General features: G+C 36.1%; 1 protein-coding gene across 4 annotated transcripts in view; it reads left to right on the top strand.

Annotated features, from left to right (window-relative positions):
• Window positions 1-19,111, top strand: part of DLG2 (discs large MAGUK scaffold protein 2) — a 1,041,736-nt gene that overhangs the window by 692,754 nt on the left and 329,871 nt on the right. For all 4 annotated transcript variants that reach the window (XM_075140226.1, XM_075140229.1, XM_075140227.1 and 1 more), the window contains one exon: window positions 12,164-12,333. In XM_075140226.1, the coding sequence (XP_074996327.1) occupies window positions 12,164-12,333 (170 nt within the window). The remainder of the gene's footprint in view (window positions 1-12,163; window positions 12,334-19,111) is intronic.

Below are 19,111 nucleotides of genomic sequence, written 5' to 3'. Positions count from 1 at the left end.
ACCGGCTGAGGGCTGATCGATCGCCAACCGGGCGTTTGGCCAGCAACTGCTGACTTTATCTGGCAGGGCTACTGGCCTGCATCACCTCACGCTTGTGTCTCTTCTGCACGATTTCAAATCTATTGTTTGTAGTAAAAATCGTACTTGATTTCCAGTAAGTTAAAGTGGGACTCTCAGGTCTGATAAGTACAAAATGGTCTTTTATGGGTGGAGAAGTGTTTTGATTTGTCTTTCATACTGGCGTGTCTGGCAAAGGAAGGGGCTCATCCCCAACCCAGCAGCTTTACCTTGACGTGTGTTTGTGTATCACAGTCCCTAGCTCTGTCGAAGAGGATGTGACTTAAGCTGGGGGGAGAGGAGTCTATCTTATGCAGGGGGCATTTTAAAAGGAATAATGTGTGAAGTGAAAGATCATAAACTTCGTACAAAATTACTACAGGTGTGGCTTACCTAGTAAAAGAGAGTTAATTTACCTTGAGTTATGCTAGCCAAGCAATAACTGAAGGCTTGATGTTGCAGAAAATCATTTCATTATAAATGATTTAGAGCAGCTGTACCTCCAAAAGCATACAGCGACAGGATATCATTTGGCTTTCAGGATGTTTGTGATGAAAGAAAAAAAAAAAGAGAGGTCCTCCTATTATAGATGTACTTAGACTTGACTTTTCTAAAAGTTTATGCTTGAGCCTCTCTGTGTGCAAATTGAATGGGTGTTAGCTACTCCTCCCTCAACCCCGGATAGCTACACCCTGTGAGATGAGCTACCATCAGCTAATAACTACTTCCCATTCCCAAAGTGTGTGTAAGGAGGTGAGGCTCTTCTGGGAGGCATTCAATCAAGTGGGGTTTTGCTTCTCTCCTCACTCTACACTGGGTTTGTCTCTGAAGCATCCTTAACCTATCTGAATTTTATCAGACACAAAAAGAATGGCACTTTTTTGTAGTGGTGTTGTTGGCTCGACCTTCGAGTAGATATCTGAGAAATTTTAACTGTATGTTTTTTTTTCCTAAGGTGAGGGTATAGAGAATGACATTTGGAGTTGATGTGGAATTTACCACCATTTTTAGCTCCTGGATATTATTGACCTGTTGCGTGAGGTCATCATGAGTAAATTTTAAGTAATACCAAGTCAATACCATGCAGTAAGCATTCATATAGTTTATGAAACTTCAGCTTTTATATAGCTTCAAATAATAGTAATAATAAGGTCAAGTTATTGATTTTGAAATTAGTATTAGTTTTGAAATTTTAGTAACAAATTCACTCCTACAGCTAAGAATTTCCTCAGATTAACTGCTTACCAAGTTTCTTCTGGAAATCAATAATTTAAAATATAAATGCTTAGTGCATTTGGCAGTAGTAAATTTTTAAAAGTTTTCAATATATGTAGCAATTTATTTAAATTATACATTTTTTAGTTGACTTGTAATTGTTTAAATAATCTATTTTTTAAGTCTCCCTTGCCCTGTGAGCATTTCTTAATGGAGTGCTGGCTGCATCACTGCATAAAAATTTGCTATCTACAAATTTCAGGTCTAAAAAGACTTCAGAATACTATGCTAAAGATGAGCAAACATTTTTTGATACAAAATGAGGTCCAAATTGCTTTTCAGTGGCAAATGGAAAAGAGTAAATCAGGGCTTCCTTCACGAAAGTAGTGGCAAAATTACCTTTCAACTCATCTCTGAAGGGGAACCTGCATTCACCATCCTTCTCTCTTTGGGGAACATGAGCCCACATCTTCCAGAGGAGTAATCAGACCATTAAACTGGAGGGGCTATGAAATCAATGTATTTTATTCTTTCCTTCCAAAGCTGTTTCACTTCCTCAAAGACAAGTAAATGTTAATTGAGTCAGAGCAACCTTGCAGTGAGCGTGCTGTTTTGAGAGTCAGGTAGAGGTTGTGGACCTCTATGGATGTCCTGCGCACTGCTCAGCGGCGATGTTACGTGCACCTGCATTAGTTTCTATTGTTGTTACAATTTCTGTAATGTATTTAAAGATTTCTTCAACTCGAAGCAAGAGGCAGAATTTCTTTCTAATCTTGTGATTGAAGATGCTTTCCTGAATAATGGGAGATTTTGACTGCAATTTAAGAAGAGCATTACATTATACAAAGTGCAACAGCTTCAGTGATGGAAGCAGAGGTAGTTAAAGTGTTTTTGTAGATGATATTGAATAATAAGACAGCAGACTGTTGTTTTGATTTTTGTTTCCCTGACTGTCTAACCTTTTATTTTATTTCATTCAATTTTATTTTAATTCAAAGCATATTAGAATTACACTTATTTTTGGCCTGACTGGAAAATTTATTCAGCATAAAACAATGTCATTTTTGTCAAGAAAAAAACATAATAAAACCAACTTTGACCTGAATGGCATTTTTTTTCAGAGTTCAGTCATAAATCTGTAGCTGTTAAAGCCAAGAGGCATTCAGATAGACAGATAGAAAAATGGGTGGTGGTGTTTCCATCTCTGAAATTAAATTAGTGTTACCAGTAGTTCAGCTATATGCCTTTGGCTTGAAGAGTTTGTCTAGTAGGGCCTTTTTTCTTATGATGAAAAATCAGTTACAAGATGTAAGAGATTATGTCCTGTTTCCTAACTACAGGAGAGAAACAGAATGACCAGGGAGCAATGTTTGCTATCTCTTCTAATGAAAGGATTTGGGGACATCAAATGAAACTAATAAGTAGCAGGTTGAAATATCCATAAGGAGATATTTATTTAACGTGGAATTCATTGACAGAGAATACTGTGGATGTTAAAAATTTATGTGGATTTTGAAAGCAGTTAAACAAATTTGTGGAAGAAGAATCTATCTAGGGTTATTAAATGAGAAAAAAAAAAGTGTCTCTGACTCAGGGAAGTCCAGAGTCATCAGCAGCTGAAAATGTATTCTGAGTAAATATTGTGTTAACACTTCCCCTTTACCATCTGGTAAATGCCGCTGTTGGAAAGAAACAGCAGGCTAGATGGACCCCTGGTCTGGATTATGGCTTCATATAGCTTTTATCTTTTTTGCCAGGCAAACACCTTACTCCACACATTTTAGCTCCGATCTTCCCTACAGCATGATCATTCAGGCAATAGGGGCAGCAGTGTTTCCATTAGGCAAAGGGCTTGATCCAGGGTGAGCCACCTGGCCCTCGGTCGGGATGTGGTCAGTAGGGTTCAGCTGGGTGGCTCCCGTGCCAGCCTGGTTGATGGACGTCCTGCCTTGCTGCCTAGTTGTGTGTCTCTGCAGCAATCCTGCCGCCAGGGACCAAGGTCCCTGGTTTAAATTTATGGGAGAGGTTTTTACGCTGCAGGGTTGTGACTGTTCTTTTCTCTTTTCTATTTTTATTCCTGTGGTAGCCATTAATGGGCCCTTTCTTGAAATCTGTCCCTGCGTGGCAGGTTGTGCAGGGACTCAAGCTAGCGCTAAATGAGCTCAACATTGCAGAGCTGCATTAATATGGTCTTTTACCTCTGGTAATTGGCTGTAGACATATGGAAAACATCGATCCAGGTGGATTTCCATGCTAGATCTACTCTGTCAGTGTCTGAGCTGGTTTGGATATCTCTGCATGGGCCAATTTGATGTAATATGAGCTGTCTTTGGGGTCAGACTCTCTTGGGTTCTAGATATTTGCTTGGTGGGTATTTTCAGCCAAGAGGTGTGTATAAACACCCCCAAACAGACACCCTGTGATGAAGGCACACTGCCTGAAAGGTTAAAGGGATCTGTTCAGCGTGGCAGAAAGTGTTAACTGAAGGAGAGCCCCAGCCTTGCCCCAGGAAGTTCTCAGAACTAGGCTGGAATGCAGAAATGATCCAAAGTATTTTAAACAACAGATAAACTGCTTTTTAGCCAAGTTTGTGCCTGGAGTGAAGTCTTACAGCTGAGTTTTAGACCTTTTAAAAAAAAAAGGCAAAAACAAATGCTGATGTGTCCTCTATTGAAACTGTGAATAGGAACATATTCAAGCTTCTAAATATATTTTCTTCTAACAGTTTAAAGGTTGCAGAGACTTTTCCATTCCTAATTATATAGTGCAGTATGCTGTCTGTTTCTGACTTGCAACTTCAAAAATAGAAATTAGAGTCATAAATGAAACATAGGGAGAGGGGTAAAGAGACGCTGTGTATGATAAGGAGCTGCTCCGCTAATATTTTTACTGATATTGTTACCAGTTGCTTGTGTTTCAAATTCAATTACTACTATGCAGACCCTTTAATCCATCGACTTGTCATTAAGATGGCTGTTGCTTTTAAAAAAATCCATGAATAACTAAAGCAGTAGCGAAGGACAATAAATGTAAATGTCTTACGACAGTTCTGTAGCTGTGCTGGTTGTGCCTTGGGTCTCAGCAAGGTCATGTCATTAACAGGATATGGAAACACACCGTCATTTCAGGCAATAACACATTCTGAAATTCAGAAGTATTTTCTGAAATCTGAATTATTCCCTGACAATTTGGGCTTCAGTCTCTGTTCTGGAAATAAAATAAAGCTCAAACTCCTCTGGTAGCACACCTGCAAGTCACGCTGGTGTGACCTTAAGCCCTCCTGGATGTGATCTGAAATTTTTGACTGCATTACAGTAGGCATTTCTACCTCCTAAACCATCTATGGACTCCTGGTATACAAAGAAGGAATTTCCTTTGTCCTTTTTGCTTTCTCATGCAACCTTCTGGAGGTCGAGGACTAGGACTTCGTACTAGTGGGTCCTGGACGTGGGAATCAGAAAAGTGACTGAGACACTGCACCGATCTGGAGGGAGTGAGCTGGATCCGCATGCGCAGGCCTTTCTGCTGCTACTCTGCTTCTTTTGCATTCTGCCATTTAGGCAGGAACACACTAGAGATCAATTTTCACTTGAAAAGATAGGTGGCTCTTTTCTAAGCCAAAAACACTGCAAAAATTCAAAGGAGTGAACAGTGAACTGTGGAGGTAACTTAAAACAATTTCAGGTCACCCTCCAAAACCACATGCCGGCAGCTATGGGCTGAAGGCTGGTGGTATGCTGAAGGGCAGACTGGGTTTCCATTATGTTGTAGTAAAACCTACACATTACTTAAATCAAAAACATTTGTAGGATATTTTATTTCAGTCTCTGGGCTGAAAATCAAGCCAGTCGCTGGTATGAAGTATGAGGCTGCAGAAGCACGGTACCAGGCTTAAACGAGCACACCCTGCTTTTCCGCAAGACTTGTTAGCTCAGCCATGCTCCAGCCTTCAGGCTCCAGATGGCCAACACACCGAAACTGGTTTGCCAGTACAGGTGGAGAAAGCATCCGTCTGGGTGTATTTACTTACAGGAATGCTGTGCAAGAGTTTAGTTCCCGTCTTTGCACACACACAAACACTCACACAGCACAACCTTTGTGCGTGGTGGAAGTGTTTGCCCTTCATCTCTCACTTCTGAAGACTGGTTACAAGGGTGAATGCAGCCAGGGAAAGGCAGGGAGCTGCTTTTGTTGGTTATCTATTATTTATGCTGAGTATGCCTCGAGGCTGCCCTGAGAGTTAGTCCCTGTTTAAGATGAGCCAAGAAGGTGTAGACTCTGCTCTGGAAAATTTATTTAGACTGTAAACAGGAGATAAAGGAAGTGGGACGCAGGTGGGGTCTTAATCCTCTATTTGAAGATTATGAAAAAAAGAAGTTAAATGACCTGCTCAAGGTTGCACAGGAAGAGTTGGGGTGGCACCAGGCCAGCATTCTGAGGGAAAAGATTACATTTTTTTCAATGTATTTCATTATAATAGATTAATGCCACTTGCTAAAGAATTCAGAAGGTTAAAGGATTATTTTTTTCTCTGAGATCCAACATTCCATTTTTAGTCCTTATTTACTTTCCTCAGAACTAAAGACAATTCTGCTCTTGCTAGAAGCATAGGTTAGATTTGATACTTTAAATAGTGCCTTCATGTTAAATACAGCTGGGTTACCATTTTATTGTACCAATATTTGCACATATATTTAAATCAAAATCACTTCTAGGATTTCAGATTTTTATTAAGTTCACCTCAAATTCTGCTGTGTCATTCATAAATTATCCCCCCCCCATCATAACTTTTATCAAGTATTATTTTAAGCCAGTAACCATTTTATGAGATATTTGGAATTTCATTATAAAGCACATCAGTGTCAAATTTTTAGTTAGGGTTGGCTGGTACCTTCATCAGACATTTTCATAAACACTAGATCCTCTCTAGCTTCCAGAAATCGCCAGAATTTTTCTTCTACTGCCAAGTTTTATCCCTTTATTTTTAAATTGGACATAGCAGTAGTTTTATACTACTTTACAATCAGAAAGGGGCCTGAGGGTATGTGTGAATTTGCTACAGAAATTGTATCATGTATCTAAGGATCATTATACCTAAGGAAACAGTATGCCCTGTGGTACATACATATCATTGGCATTTAGTTTTAGCTCTATATTCTGTAATTGGAAAGCAGATCTGTAGACTGCTGTAGTAGATTTGAGATCCTTTATTCTGAATTCTCAGTTGAAATTTAAAAAAATAATAATTTATTCCTCTTAGAAACAAATTATATGGGCCAGTACCAATAATTGCATTTTTTATCCCTATATGCTGTAAATTTTACTTACTATGGGATAGGAAGGGTGCGTATAGAATTAAAAAAAAAAACAAAACTAGGGGGGAGAGAGTCAGTCTTCCCTAACTAATGGACTAGACTGATTCTCCTAGGGTCAAATATATTTATATTATTCGCTGATTTCTTGAAGAAAGGATAATGATCAGTCCTTTCAGCTTGTCACCTGTAATCTTGTGTTCCTGCTTAAAGTGCTGTGTTCTTGTAACTTCTGGAAGAAAGAAAGCATCAACCCTTTTATAGGGAAAATTTGGCTAAAAATGTTAGACAAAGCAGGAGCAAAGAAAAGAAGTTTAGTGATTCTCTCTCTTGTGTTGTCTACCTGATACCTGATACGTCCATACTGATACATGGAGGTATATATCCACCTGATATATTCCATAGTTTTGCACTGATTCTCCCTTAATAACAGCATTTTTACCTTGATTTGTAAGCTTCAACTAAAGAATAAATAAAGTCCATATCAATTTAACCTTTTCTGAGAAGGCAGCTAAAAAAAAATTAGATTTGCTTAGAAATAATGTATTAATGTTGGCCATTCTGCAATAGAAAGCAAGGTACTGTATTTGTGAGAATCAGGGCTGTCTCATTAATAGATTGCCAATTAGTCTGGAGGTGTCTGGATGATAACTAAGACCCGTGGATTACTGCAGCTTTTGATGTCATGATGTTGTCCCATGGAGCACAGATCATTCCCTTGTTCTTGAGTCCATAGCTGGTTCCAACTAGCTTCTTTACGGAGCTGCAAGTGGGCTAATGCATCTTGGCAGGACCATTTGGTCTTCTGGGGCTCTTTGCTGCCGTACTAGGCTGCTTTGGGTTTCTCTTCAGGGCACCATCTTGCACAGAACAAGTGAACAGAATGATCATTACCAGTTGTCGCCTACTATATTTCTAATAAGTGCCTAAGGATTGTACTCGTCTTATTTACTTATGACTTGACTGAAGCAGTTTTCAGCTTTTCAAGGATATGTGCACAGTTTCTTGAAAACAGTAAACATAAAACTCAGATTAAGGTAGTCAGGCTTAGAACAAACTTGGAATAAGCCCTTTAAAAATAGTATTTTTCCTTAATTAATACAATTCCTTGTTTGCTTTGAAGATAGCAACAACTATTGGTAAACCTCTGTGCCCCTGACCTTCCCCCTTAATGGCAAAATCCCTCTCATATTTATTGTATCATTTGTAACTGTCTTAGCATGATTATGGCACATGTTTTATATTTTACGATCCAGGGTCCTTCATTTCTGAATTATTCTACAAAAGTCTTACAGAATATATCCATTTTGTTAAAGTATTTAGATGAGCCAGCGAGCCATGGGAAGAGCTGCCTAAGTCATTTTAACTCAGCCATTACCTGCATGGGTGATTCTACAGACTTGAATAAATTTAAGTATATGCATAATACTAAGTCCCCATTTGAGTATTTTGGCTAAAATAGAAATAGGATTACTTATACCTCAAAAATTAATCAGAGACTTATATGCTGTGCTGAACTGAGATATGAAGTCCCTCTTTTTCCAAGGAAACAATAGTGTGAATATTGTTTTTAGGCTTATGTTCTTTTAAAATATGGCTAGAATTATTTTCATTCTTTTTTTTTTTTTTTCAGCACAGCACAAGCAGTTTCCAAAATACTTCTGATCCCATATTACTTTTCATTGAAACATGAGTAAATTTAGTCAAGAACTCTGTGAACCTGTGTCATCAGCAGATGCTGAGGTTATATTGTTAAATCTTAGCAATTAAAGGTCTACATCTTAAGAATAATTTTTAAGAGTTCTTTTTGTATAGAATTAGAGAAAATAGAATTTCCTCTTAATTTCTTAGAATTTCTTAATTTTTGCAGAAGTCATTAGCCATAGATTAGATTACAACTTCCTTTTCTACTTTCTCTCTCATTAGAACTTATTTTTACAATTCATTAGAAATTTTTACAATTTTTTGCAATCTTAAAAAATAACTGTATGAGTAGACCTTACTCAAAGTATATGACGTTAAGGTTTACAAGCAGAATGGTAATAATTTAAAAGTACTGAGACTGTTAGATAAATGCTTTAATTTTAAAAAGATATATTTATGGTATCTTGTTGTGGAAACAAAGAAAGTTGTCTTGGAACAATTTTCGTCCTGCCTGGATTTTTTTGTGTTGAATTACTGTAGGTACTGGTGAAACTATAGGGATCTCTTTTGTTGGATTTGTGTATTACTATCTCGGATTATGAGGCAGATCTTCTCCTTAGCAGAGGTCTGAAACTGTGCCTGAAACTAACTTTTACATATAGTGTGTACCCACCTTCAGGCCTTTAAGAAGATTTTGAGGTAAATGGATAAAGGAATCCATATATCAGCTGGAATACACCTTTGCCATATAGTTGTCGAATAGGGCACGAATATCTCAATGAAGCCAGGAAAATACATTGGAGAGCTCTTTGCAAGGGCAAAATAATTTTGTCCCTAAGTGGTAAGACTATACACTTGATCATCGGAAAGAATTTTTTTAAACTGGATTTACTAATTTTTTTTGCTATTATTATTTTAGGTTTATATTGTTGCGGCATTTATATGTCACTAAAAGCGCAGAGTTCTTACAGAGTAGGAACTGTACTGTAAAAGTTTAAATAGAAGGAAGAAGTATTCCAAGCCCACTGTCACAGACTTCTGTCTTTAGATAATAACAACTATGCAAGTATTGGCCCTGAAAACCTTCTGCATAGATTTAAGGAGAAAAATATGACATCACGGTCTGTGTGTGAAGATGTTGTTTCAGCTTTCTTGTTTTATTCTCTTCTCTGAAATTCTCTTATTTTTTAATGAATAATGATTTGTTTTTATCTTCCAAGTGCTCTATGTTTCTAAATCTAAAAAATACTCTGGGTAATAATCATAGAATCATTTAGCCATTATGATTAAGGTTAGAGTCATCTTACCAGCTTATGTATGTCATTTATTTCATTGCACCATGGACCTGCTGTTTTAGAGGTCTGAATATTCTCAGAGAATATTTGTAGACCTCTGAGATCATTGTGTTGTGTTGATCTAGTACTGGGTCAGCATGCCCTCCAAAAAATTGTGTTAAAGCCCGAAGAACTCTATAGGCACATATATATGTGCACATTTTTATGCATGTGCATGTATGTTCTTGAATATTGTATTTCTTTTATTAATGAAAACTAAAAACCTCATCTCTCTGTGAGGGAGAAAAAAAGCCTACAGGTTTGGAAGGGTATAGCTCGACATCTAGCACTGGATGTGTTCGTCATAGCAGACTGGATACTTCTGCACTGACCAAGTTTGCATTTGTGTACAAACAAAATACTTTGTATGAAAGTATTTCTATCACTGGATGACCTTTGTATTCTCTCACTCTTACATGCATCCTGTACTAGCAGTATTAATCTGTGTATGTTTTATTAAAGATAGTCTTACTGGTTTAAAGCAGATAACTCTAAGAGGCCAAATTTTAGACACTAAGGTGAGATTTCTGTGGGAGTGTAAATGTCCATTTCCAAAGGGTCTTGCTTTTTTAGTAAATGGAGGTGTGTGGCTTACTGATTTTGGCAAGTTAATTCCATGTTGTTTATTGATTTTCTCCAAAAGATGTGCTTTTTCCCTTGACAGAAGGCATCACTAAAGCCTTTATGAGAGGTCTTAGGTAGATAGGGTTATCTAGTAATATCAATATTTATCAATGCAGGGCACAGAATATATGAAAACAAAATAAATATAATCCTCCTTTTTAGTTTTTTTATAATCTTTTCCCAACTTTTCACCTTCATAACCATCCAATGGTTAGGATCTTATAGTTTGTTCATTAAGCATGGTATAGTCAATTGTATTTCCGATATGACAACAATGAGAGTCATAAATTTGACAAGAATCAGATATATAGTGATATTAATAAAAAAGACTAGCAGCTTAGACATAATCATTATCTTTCTGAGTGGGAAGCACTAGCAGAATGTATTCACGATTTATTTAAAAGAATAAAGCAATTTATATTAGAGCACTTATTAATTTGACAGCCAAACCACACAATTAAACATTTGGAAAATTAATACTTCTGGCATTGAAGGAAAGCAGCAAACCCAACCATTGAATGAAAACCGGAAATCTTGCAATATAGTACTTTTGATGAGAAGGGAAGTATCAATTTTGTGACCTTTCCAAGTTTGACCAGTTGTCAGATAAAGGCTGCTATCAACATTTTCCCCTGTAAATGTTCTTCCAAAAGGCTGATAACACAGAAAGACTTTGGTTTCAAATAGTTGTGGTCTTTTTGTTGTTTTGTTTGTTTTGTTGTTTAAACAAAAACAGCAGCACAAGAACATAACAAAAATTCATCCTAAATTCTCAGAGTCCAGATAAACTTTTGGTAAAGCTTCATTCTCCCTTCACGTGCTAAGACTCCTGAGCAATATCCAGCTCAAGTGTTCTTTTGCTGTAAAGAGTAACATTCGATAGTTGATCTTCATGGATAGAAACGTAGCGGAAATAGGAATTTTTTTACCAACCCGTATTTTCATCGCTGATTGTCCTTTCAGACATGCAGAAGAAAACATTCATTTACATATGCCTTTTTCTTCTGAACCCAAAATACTTAGAGGCATCTCATAATAAATGTACTTCATATAAGAACAATAGAGTCTCAATTCATCTAGTTCTTTGGAATTTGCTCTTCTCACTTACTCTCATTTGCGAAGAAAGGATGGCGCAGTAGTTAAGTCATTAGCCTGCTGCTTTGGGGATGGGTTTTAGTGCTCTCAAGGTGTAGATTTCCTTTCCAACTTGGATAAAGCTGTCAGATAAGGAGAATACCACTCCATTAACCAGGACATTTTGAGGGTGAATATATTAGTTCATCCGCAGATAATGTATGTAGTAAACACCAAAAGTAAGAATATGAGGGAATTTTATTAATAATCTATGAAAAATAGATGCTATTACCACCCAGTAGATCTTGGGGTCTACAGTCAGTGGTGAAAACATAAACAATGAAATTTACTCAAATTATTTACTATGAAACATTCTCTCTTAAATTGTCTGCTTTTTGTAGGACAACATTTTTACTTTGACAACTTAGAATTCTTTGGCTCTGATGAAGAAATATGAGAGATTTAAGGAGGTATTTGAATGATTACTGGTCTCTCTGTATTAAATTAAATCAACTGATTTCCTTAAGAGCAACTGTAGTAGCAATGACATGCAGCATGAATGTTGTAACTAGATTATATTGTTTAGTAAGAAGTGTTTTAATGAAGTTTGTAAAGACAAGTTGTTTAGTACTCATTTCTATCACTTTATGCATCCAGCCCCACTTCATGAAGGAGGATGGTAGGTGTAGGTGATTAGGTAGACTTTCGTTTGGATCAGGTATGGGTTTTGGAGGGACTAAGTGTTCTGTTTCTGTCTCATTGCTGATGAAGCGTATTGCATTAAGTCTGTCATCTGGCAGACTTCCCAATGAAGTGTTCTTCGTTTTACAGCACTACTGACAAAACTGTTCAGTCCAAACAGCTGAAGCATTTAGTATCTATGGTTCTTTGCTTTTCTTGTAGGGTCAACGATTGCATCTTGCGAGTGAATGAGGTCGACGTGTCAGAAGTCTCACACAGCAAAGCCGTGGAGGCCCTAAAAGAGGCTGGCTCCATAGTACGATTGTACGTTCGTCGAAGGAGACCTATTCTGGAGACCGTGGTAGAGATCAAGTTGTTCAAAGGACCTAAAGGTAAATACAAAAATGAAAAGACATCCATTTTAAACTTGATGCTTAACCTCTCTTGTAGCTCAGATGACATCTGACTTTGTTGATTTGTTAAGTGGTTGACCTGTCAAATACTGAAATGCAGTTAATTTAGGCTGATAGAATGTGAATTCATGGTTGCATATCTCTTCCTGAAATACAAAGGAATTCAAGGAGTTGTGGTTTGTTTCATTTGATGTTTACTGTAGAGATGGCTCTCTACAGTTACCTCCCGAAGAAATACAAGATGCAGAGATATTATGCTTTACATTGGCAGCACATATACTGGTGCTGTCGAATACAGAGTTTCTGAATTCTCCCTTTTTTCAGAAGGCTTTACGATTATCCAGCTTATGCTTTCTACTTCCATGTTGATGGTTTCTTCTACAGTTATCTTTAGAACAAGAAGACAAGAATACTAACTTACCCAGATATGTAGAAGAATTTTATTTTATCCTTCAACAAAATTACATGGAAGTCTAGCATGAAACCTTCACTAGTCTAAATCAGCTTTATCACTTCCAGCAGAACCTTCTGGTTACAGAAAGAAAAACAAATACCTTTCTAGAAGCATTAGTGCAATTTATGAATATTATATTTTCTCCTTTACTTTTACGAAAAGTTTTTATTTGCAGAAGTGTTATCTTTAACAAATTTCATTTTATTGTTTTTCCTGCCTGAAATTTCCCTCTGGCTACTGTATTTTTCTTCATAGCTAATTTTTGGACAAAGAAAATGGCTGTTTTCACAGTACATGAGAACAGAATGAACAGCAGTAGATTTTTGGATCCATAATAGTTTATTTCATAAGCAAGTCTTTAATTAATGGTATATATATGTAATGAAGAAATTTGTATGTCTTTTAATATATGCCATGCACATGAGATTATTCTACCTCTTTCATTTACAGTAAATAACCTGTAGCTTTTTCAGTGGTTTCCCTTACATGTCATCTCATGTGAATATTACAATATGCTTTTATACATAGTTTTTATACCAATAATGGAGTATATTTGTTTCTAGCACACTTGGAATTGTTGAGATTATCCATTCATAGTAAGCAAAGATAGTGCTCGGTTTTCGGTATTGCACTATACCTCTTCTGTGTATATTGTGGTTATTTGACACAGCAGTATATTCATCATCTTCTACTCTTGGCGAACAGTAAGATACATTTAAACATGCATCTGAGGGTAACCCCCCAAAAGTCTGGATTCTTGTGGTCAATTATAATGCTAAATTGACTTTCTAATAGAAAAGCATCTCTAATGAGATTTTTTATGTGTATGAACTCAGAATAATAGTGAAGGCAGCAATGTTTTTAAAGCTTTGAAATTAAACTAAGTGTGTGATATGATAGTCATTTTGAGTAACCTAAGGCTAAGGAAACTAAAATTAACATATCCTTTCAGGTTGTGATGAAACAGTAAAAATTATTCGCCATGACCAAATTTTTGCTGCATTGTGGAAATGGACAAGAGAGGCAATCATTATCTAATAACGTTTTTACATTGTGTTTGTTTTGATTGTATGCCTGAAACTATTTATTTTTACATTTATTTTCATAAAAGAGAGTGGATACCTAAAAGGTGCCTTTTATGACAAGCTAAAGAAGTTTTGCTGCTTAGTGCTACAAACATCAATTTTGTAGCTATATTCTTATATGAAGTTTACTACAGATATGTGCTATAAATAGTGAATTTTATTGTTAAGCTGAATATCTTTTTTAAACTTTCACTTCAATATTATAGAAATAAGTTAACTGGAAACTCGGATGAAAAAAAAAGTTGATGGGCTAGTTCTTTCAAAAGCCAGCTTTTTATCTTTATAATTTAGGCAGTAAGGAAACATACCCTTGTATGTTTTCTATATTCCACAGATGAAAAATGCAGAATGAAGAAAATATGTTATAGATTGATTGGAAATCTTGTTAATACTAATTATAATATCTGTAGCAGTTTTCGTTTGAATTTTTCAAAATCTTCCATGAAAAATAAACTGTTGAGAGGCCGCAAATTCATGGCAGAAGTCGAGAATAAAACCTGTGAATCTTGGCTGTAGGTTTCAGTGATAATCACTCTTGTGATGCTTATCTACTCATATTTCAGGTGATTTCTCTGTGAACTGCTCTTTCACACCATTACTATAAAGTTCAAGATCAACTTAGTATTTATATACAGTGTTTCTTACTTCTCAGAGTGAAATTGGGATGTTTTGGTGTCCAGAGCAGGACCTGAAAATCAGTGTGGTAGTTCCCACACCATTCCTTCCTTCCTACTCACAAAGTGAGTAAAGAAAGTGAATCTGTTTTTTAGACGAGGTGGCTTTCCATACTAAACTTCGAGTAGCAAATATCTTTTCAGTTGCTTCTTTTCTTGTCTGTTTCTGTCAATATATAACTCAGTACATGCTGAGTTCATTCCTCACTGTGTTGAGAATTTACCACATGAAAGCAAGTCTTGGCTTCCATAATACCATGTAAAATCAAAGATCACTAGCTTGCCTGTGTATGTGTAGTAGATCATATCTTTCAGCACTTGAAGGTGATAAAGAAGGAAATTTGCAAGGCTTTTTATATAAATATTCTTTTAATTTCATCTGAGGTACTCAGGACTAGGGCTTTTACAAGCTATAAGTCCATAAAGGTTAATTTTTTTTTTAATGGATGTTAATTTTTCTAGCTAGCAACCAGCATATAAAAGACATAGGTTAATTTTGCAAATCTATTTTGAACATAAGAAGTTAAATATGCATTGTGTAGCAATGGTTTTGGGCATATGGCAGGCGAAAGGTCATAGTAGTGTGCTGCCAAGTGGTCCCTTTTGAATGCAGATCCCCGTGCAATTGTTCTTGCTGCTTTACAAAAAAGCTGTCCTAGCATCATATGTGCTAAAAGGCCATATAACTCTTTAACTTGACTTTTTGGGAAAAGAGGTAAACAAAGACACAAATTAGTTGTGTAATAGAAGAATCAAGGTTTCAAACAGAACTGCAGCTGTGTAGATATTTAAAGCTCTGCATTCATCAGTTTGCCACACCTAATTGATAATACTGGCTGATGTCTATAGTCTGTGTCTTGAAGGTAATTGTTAACTGTGATCATTGCAGGATCTTCCTCTCTTTCACGTGCTTGGAAGATTGTCTTTTGTATGCCTCTTGTATGTCTCTTCAGTCAGACATACAATTTTAGTGATTCAGTGTTTGGCTTTGCATAGCATTTAGTAGTAAACAGTAGGTGTTTTATTTCAGTCACTCTCAGGACACTGCAGGTTTTAGCAGCCAGTGTCTTTGCAGTAGCTGAGGGCTGTAATAGAGGAAGGATATACAATGGAGCTTTCTTATTGAAAATCAATAGGATTTAGACACTACTGAAAATCCTGTCCTTAAGTAATATGCTTTTCTTGCTCTGTATTGAAACATAACAAGACTAACAGTAATGAGAATGGATTGCATACACTGCAGTATTTGTTCCTGGGGAACAAACATGCAGACATTCAAAACAAAGCAATTTAATGGTGGTATTTGGCTTTGTAATATAACTTGTGTATTAGCTTTCTATAAGACCCTGCAAAGAACTGTGTATGAGCAGTGAATTGCGAACTTCAGTCACTATTCAGAGATTACAGTGCTCAAACCCATTCGATTGCCTTTGACTGGAGGATTTTAAACCAAAGGAATTCCACTGGCCTCTGGGATTTTCATGCTATCCTATCACACTGCAAATCTACTTTTTACTAAAATCAGAAGTATTGAGTAGTATGCTTGATATATAGAAATTAAACCTTTTTTTTTTTTAAATTTCATTTTTTAAAGAATCAGCCAGAAAAATAGATTTCTACCATTGTAGAAAACTTCTGGCACTCAGAAACATAGTTAAACACAGAGGTTGTGTAATATTTTACCTACCAATACCATAACTTAAGCTCTGATATTATGTACCAGAAGAAAAAAAAATGCAGAAAATAAGATTCCAGTAACTAGAGCAGTGTTGGATCACACAATAAACTTCTGACCTCAATTCTATAGGAAATGCGGTATCTTAAAAGGCAACACAGCTGCAGAAATGAAGTTTAGGATATGTGAAGCAGAACAGCTGAGTACCAGAAAACTTGAGAGGAGAAATGGCAGACTTAAAAACACTCTAAAAAGGAACAATATAAAGGATAGCCAATTCTGCCATCTGGATATTCTGGTGGCTTGAGTATAAAGTCACAGAGAAACAGGATTAATTTCCCACATCCTTCATCATAATTCAATAGTAACTATCCTTACAATGTTTGAACCTCATCGGAATCTTGCAGTGATGGCTAGAGCTGCCCTTTTGTTCACTCTATCTTAGACGGAAAGGCTCTGGACAGATCAGCAGCTATGTCTCTTTTCTGTTGTCTGTAAGCATGCTTTTTTCTCATTCCTGGTGAATTCAGCCAGCGATACATTCTCATCAGGTTCACCCCACCCAGCTTTTGGACGTAACAAAAGATATTTGGGGGCATTTACTCCTCTACTCTTTCCTGCTCTCAGAATTAGGGCCATATCAGGACTTTTCATTAAATCCATTTGGAGTGTTACTATGTTTTGGGGCTCTAAATTAATCTAAATTAATCTAAATTGGGGCATCTGTTAAGCACTGTTAGCCCAATTCTCTATCTCTGTCTGGATGGCTATCCTCCTTATCTTAATTTTCTTCTGAATCAGCAAAGACTAAGCTCCTAAACTGGGCATCTCAATAAAATACTCAAAATAAGATGGGATGAATACAAAGGGTGTAATACACATTTATGTATATCCATCTAAATGTTAGATGAAGTCATTGGCCATAACCAGTTCCAGAGTTTCCATTTCATTGTTTTCTGTGCTGGCCTGAAGCGACTATGCAGCACGTGGTAGATTTCCTTTTCACATAACTATTTGTTTTATTCTTGATGACACTGAATAAAGTCACTGGGTAGTAATGAAGCTTTCTTACTATACTAAGAAAAGAATCAGTATGTTTTAAGTAGTATATTTTTTAACCCATTGATTAGTTATGGAAGTTTCTTGAGAAGATGCAGAGATTTTCACCATCAATATAAGGTATGATTTCAGTGTAGATTTACCTTGAAATGTTACTGAAATGTTCTCTATTCCCTTACTGTCTGTAGTTTCATAGAAGTTCATAATTCTGTTTCATAGAAGTCGACATATTTTAGTTTGGATGGATGGCTTTATGGGAAAAATCTTGTGTTCTGTTGCATAGATAGCATCCCAGCTTGCCGTGACAACAGTAGTCAAAAAAGTACAGTAGAATTATGTGTATTTTAAAATGTCTTCTAAAAAAGGTGTTCAATTCAGAACAGCAGAATAGAGCGGTTTTTTAATTTTTACAAATGCTGCTCCTAATAAGGAAAGGACAAATCTTACCATTGTTATCTACTAAAGCAAAACCAAAGGTTACCTTTTTCTCTCAGGTAATAGCTACAGCACTTAAAATGAAAGAGGGAGCTTTTGCAAACAAAGAACCCCAATTAATTCTTTCTCAATTTCAGAAAACACTGAGAGCTCTCAGATCTTGCTGTTTGATAACTGATTGCAAGTGCTTGCTTCAGATTGATGATGATACATATTTTTTTATTAATATAGCTATCACTTCTATTCTGGCCTATTTTCTCTAATTTAAGGGACACTAAATGCTGCATAGCAAACTAACATTTGGGAAGAGGGGGTTTTATGGCAAGTTAGGCAGATGTTTTGTTAATTTATGGTCACTTGAAACCTTCAAAACATTTTTTATTTCATGCTAAGAAATGTTTTTATAGTTCCAATATGTTTTGAACAAAACTGTTTTTTCACAGTTTGAACAGAACCTTAAACCTTTTCTTATGGTCTTTTAAGAATTTCAGTCTCATGATCTCACCAGTTGTGAATTTACTTCTGTTTTTCAGTATTCTCCTCCCGTACTGTGTGCTTTTTTGTGAATCCTGATCTAAAACAGAGCAAAATGGGGCAACTTAAAAAAGAGAGCTGTAGAAAAATGAGGAAGGAGGTAAACTTTCCTAAACCTAGGTTTAACAAACTATTTAGGTCTCAACTGTAATTTAAGGGCTTCAGTTCATATTACTGTAACACACTATCACTTACTACAGGTATAAAAGAAAATCACCACAACTGAAACTAAAATACCATTTTTTGTGAAATAACTTTGCTTGAAGGGACTTACATTTCATCCAATTAGCAGAAAGTGCTCCGTCAAGCACTAATATATAATTTTCCAATTTTAAGATAGTGATTCAAAATCATCATTTATAAGTTAACATCACTAAAAGACATTACTTCCCTGCAGGCTAGGATTGTCTAATGTAAGAATATGTGAGTATCTGCATAGTTTATCACATGAAAATTATATTCTCTTGAAACTCATAAAATTGGAAAGCTTTGTGGTAGTGCTATAAAAGCCTTTGCTGTTTTTCAAAAATATTTTGACATATTAGTGTTGCCAAAGCCTGATGGAGAAAAAGTGGTAGGTTATATCTGCACCTTCATATTTCACAGACTGAGGATCTCGTTCTTTAATTTAAGTGATGATATCTGCATACAGCTGTTATTATCATATTCTGCTTTATGGCACAAATAAAATATTGAATGTGTTACCTGCCTCTGGTCACTACAAACTTGCCATCTCATTTGTATCAATTACCACATATGAAATATTTCTTAAAAAGCATTCATTCTGTAGAGTGGTTCCTTCCATTCCTGAAGAAAAGTAGTGCTTATTTGTAATCTCACA

The sequence above is a fragment of the Calonectris borealis genome, chromosome 1 (genome assembly GCF_964195595.1).
Source record: "Calonectris borealis chromosome 1, bCalBor7.hap1.2, whole genome shotgun sequence".
In the NCBI taxonomy this organism is placed as follows: domain Eukaryota; kingdom Metazoa; phylum Chordata; class Aves; order Procellariiformes; family Procellariidae; genus Calonectris; species Calonectris borealis.
This window is presented reverse-complemented; position numbering and strand designations above follow the sequence as displayed.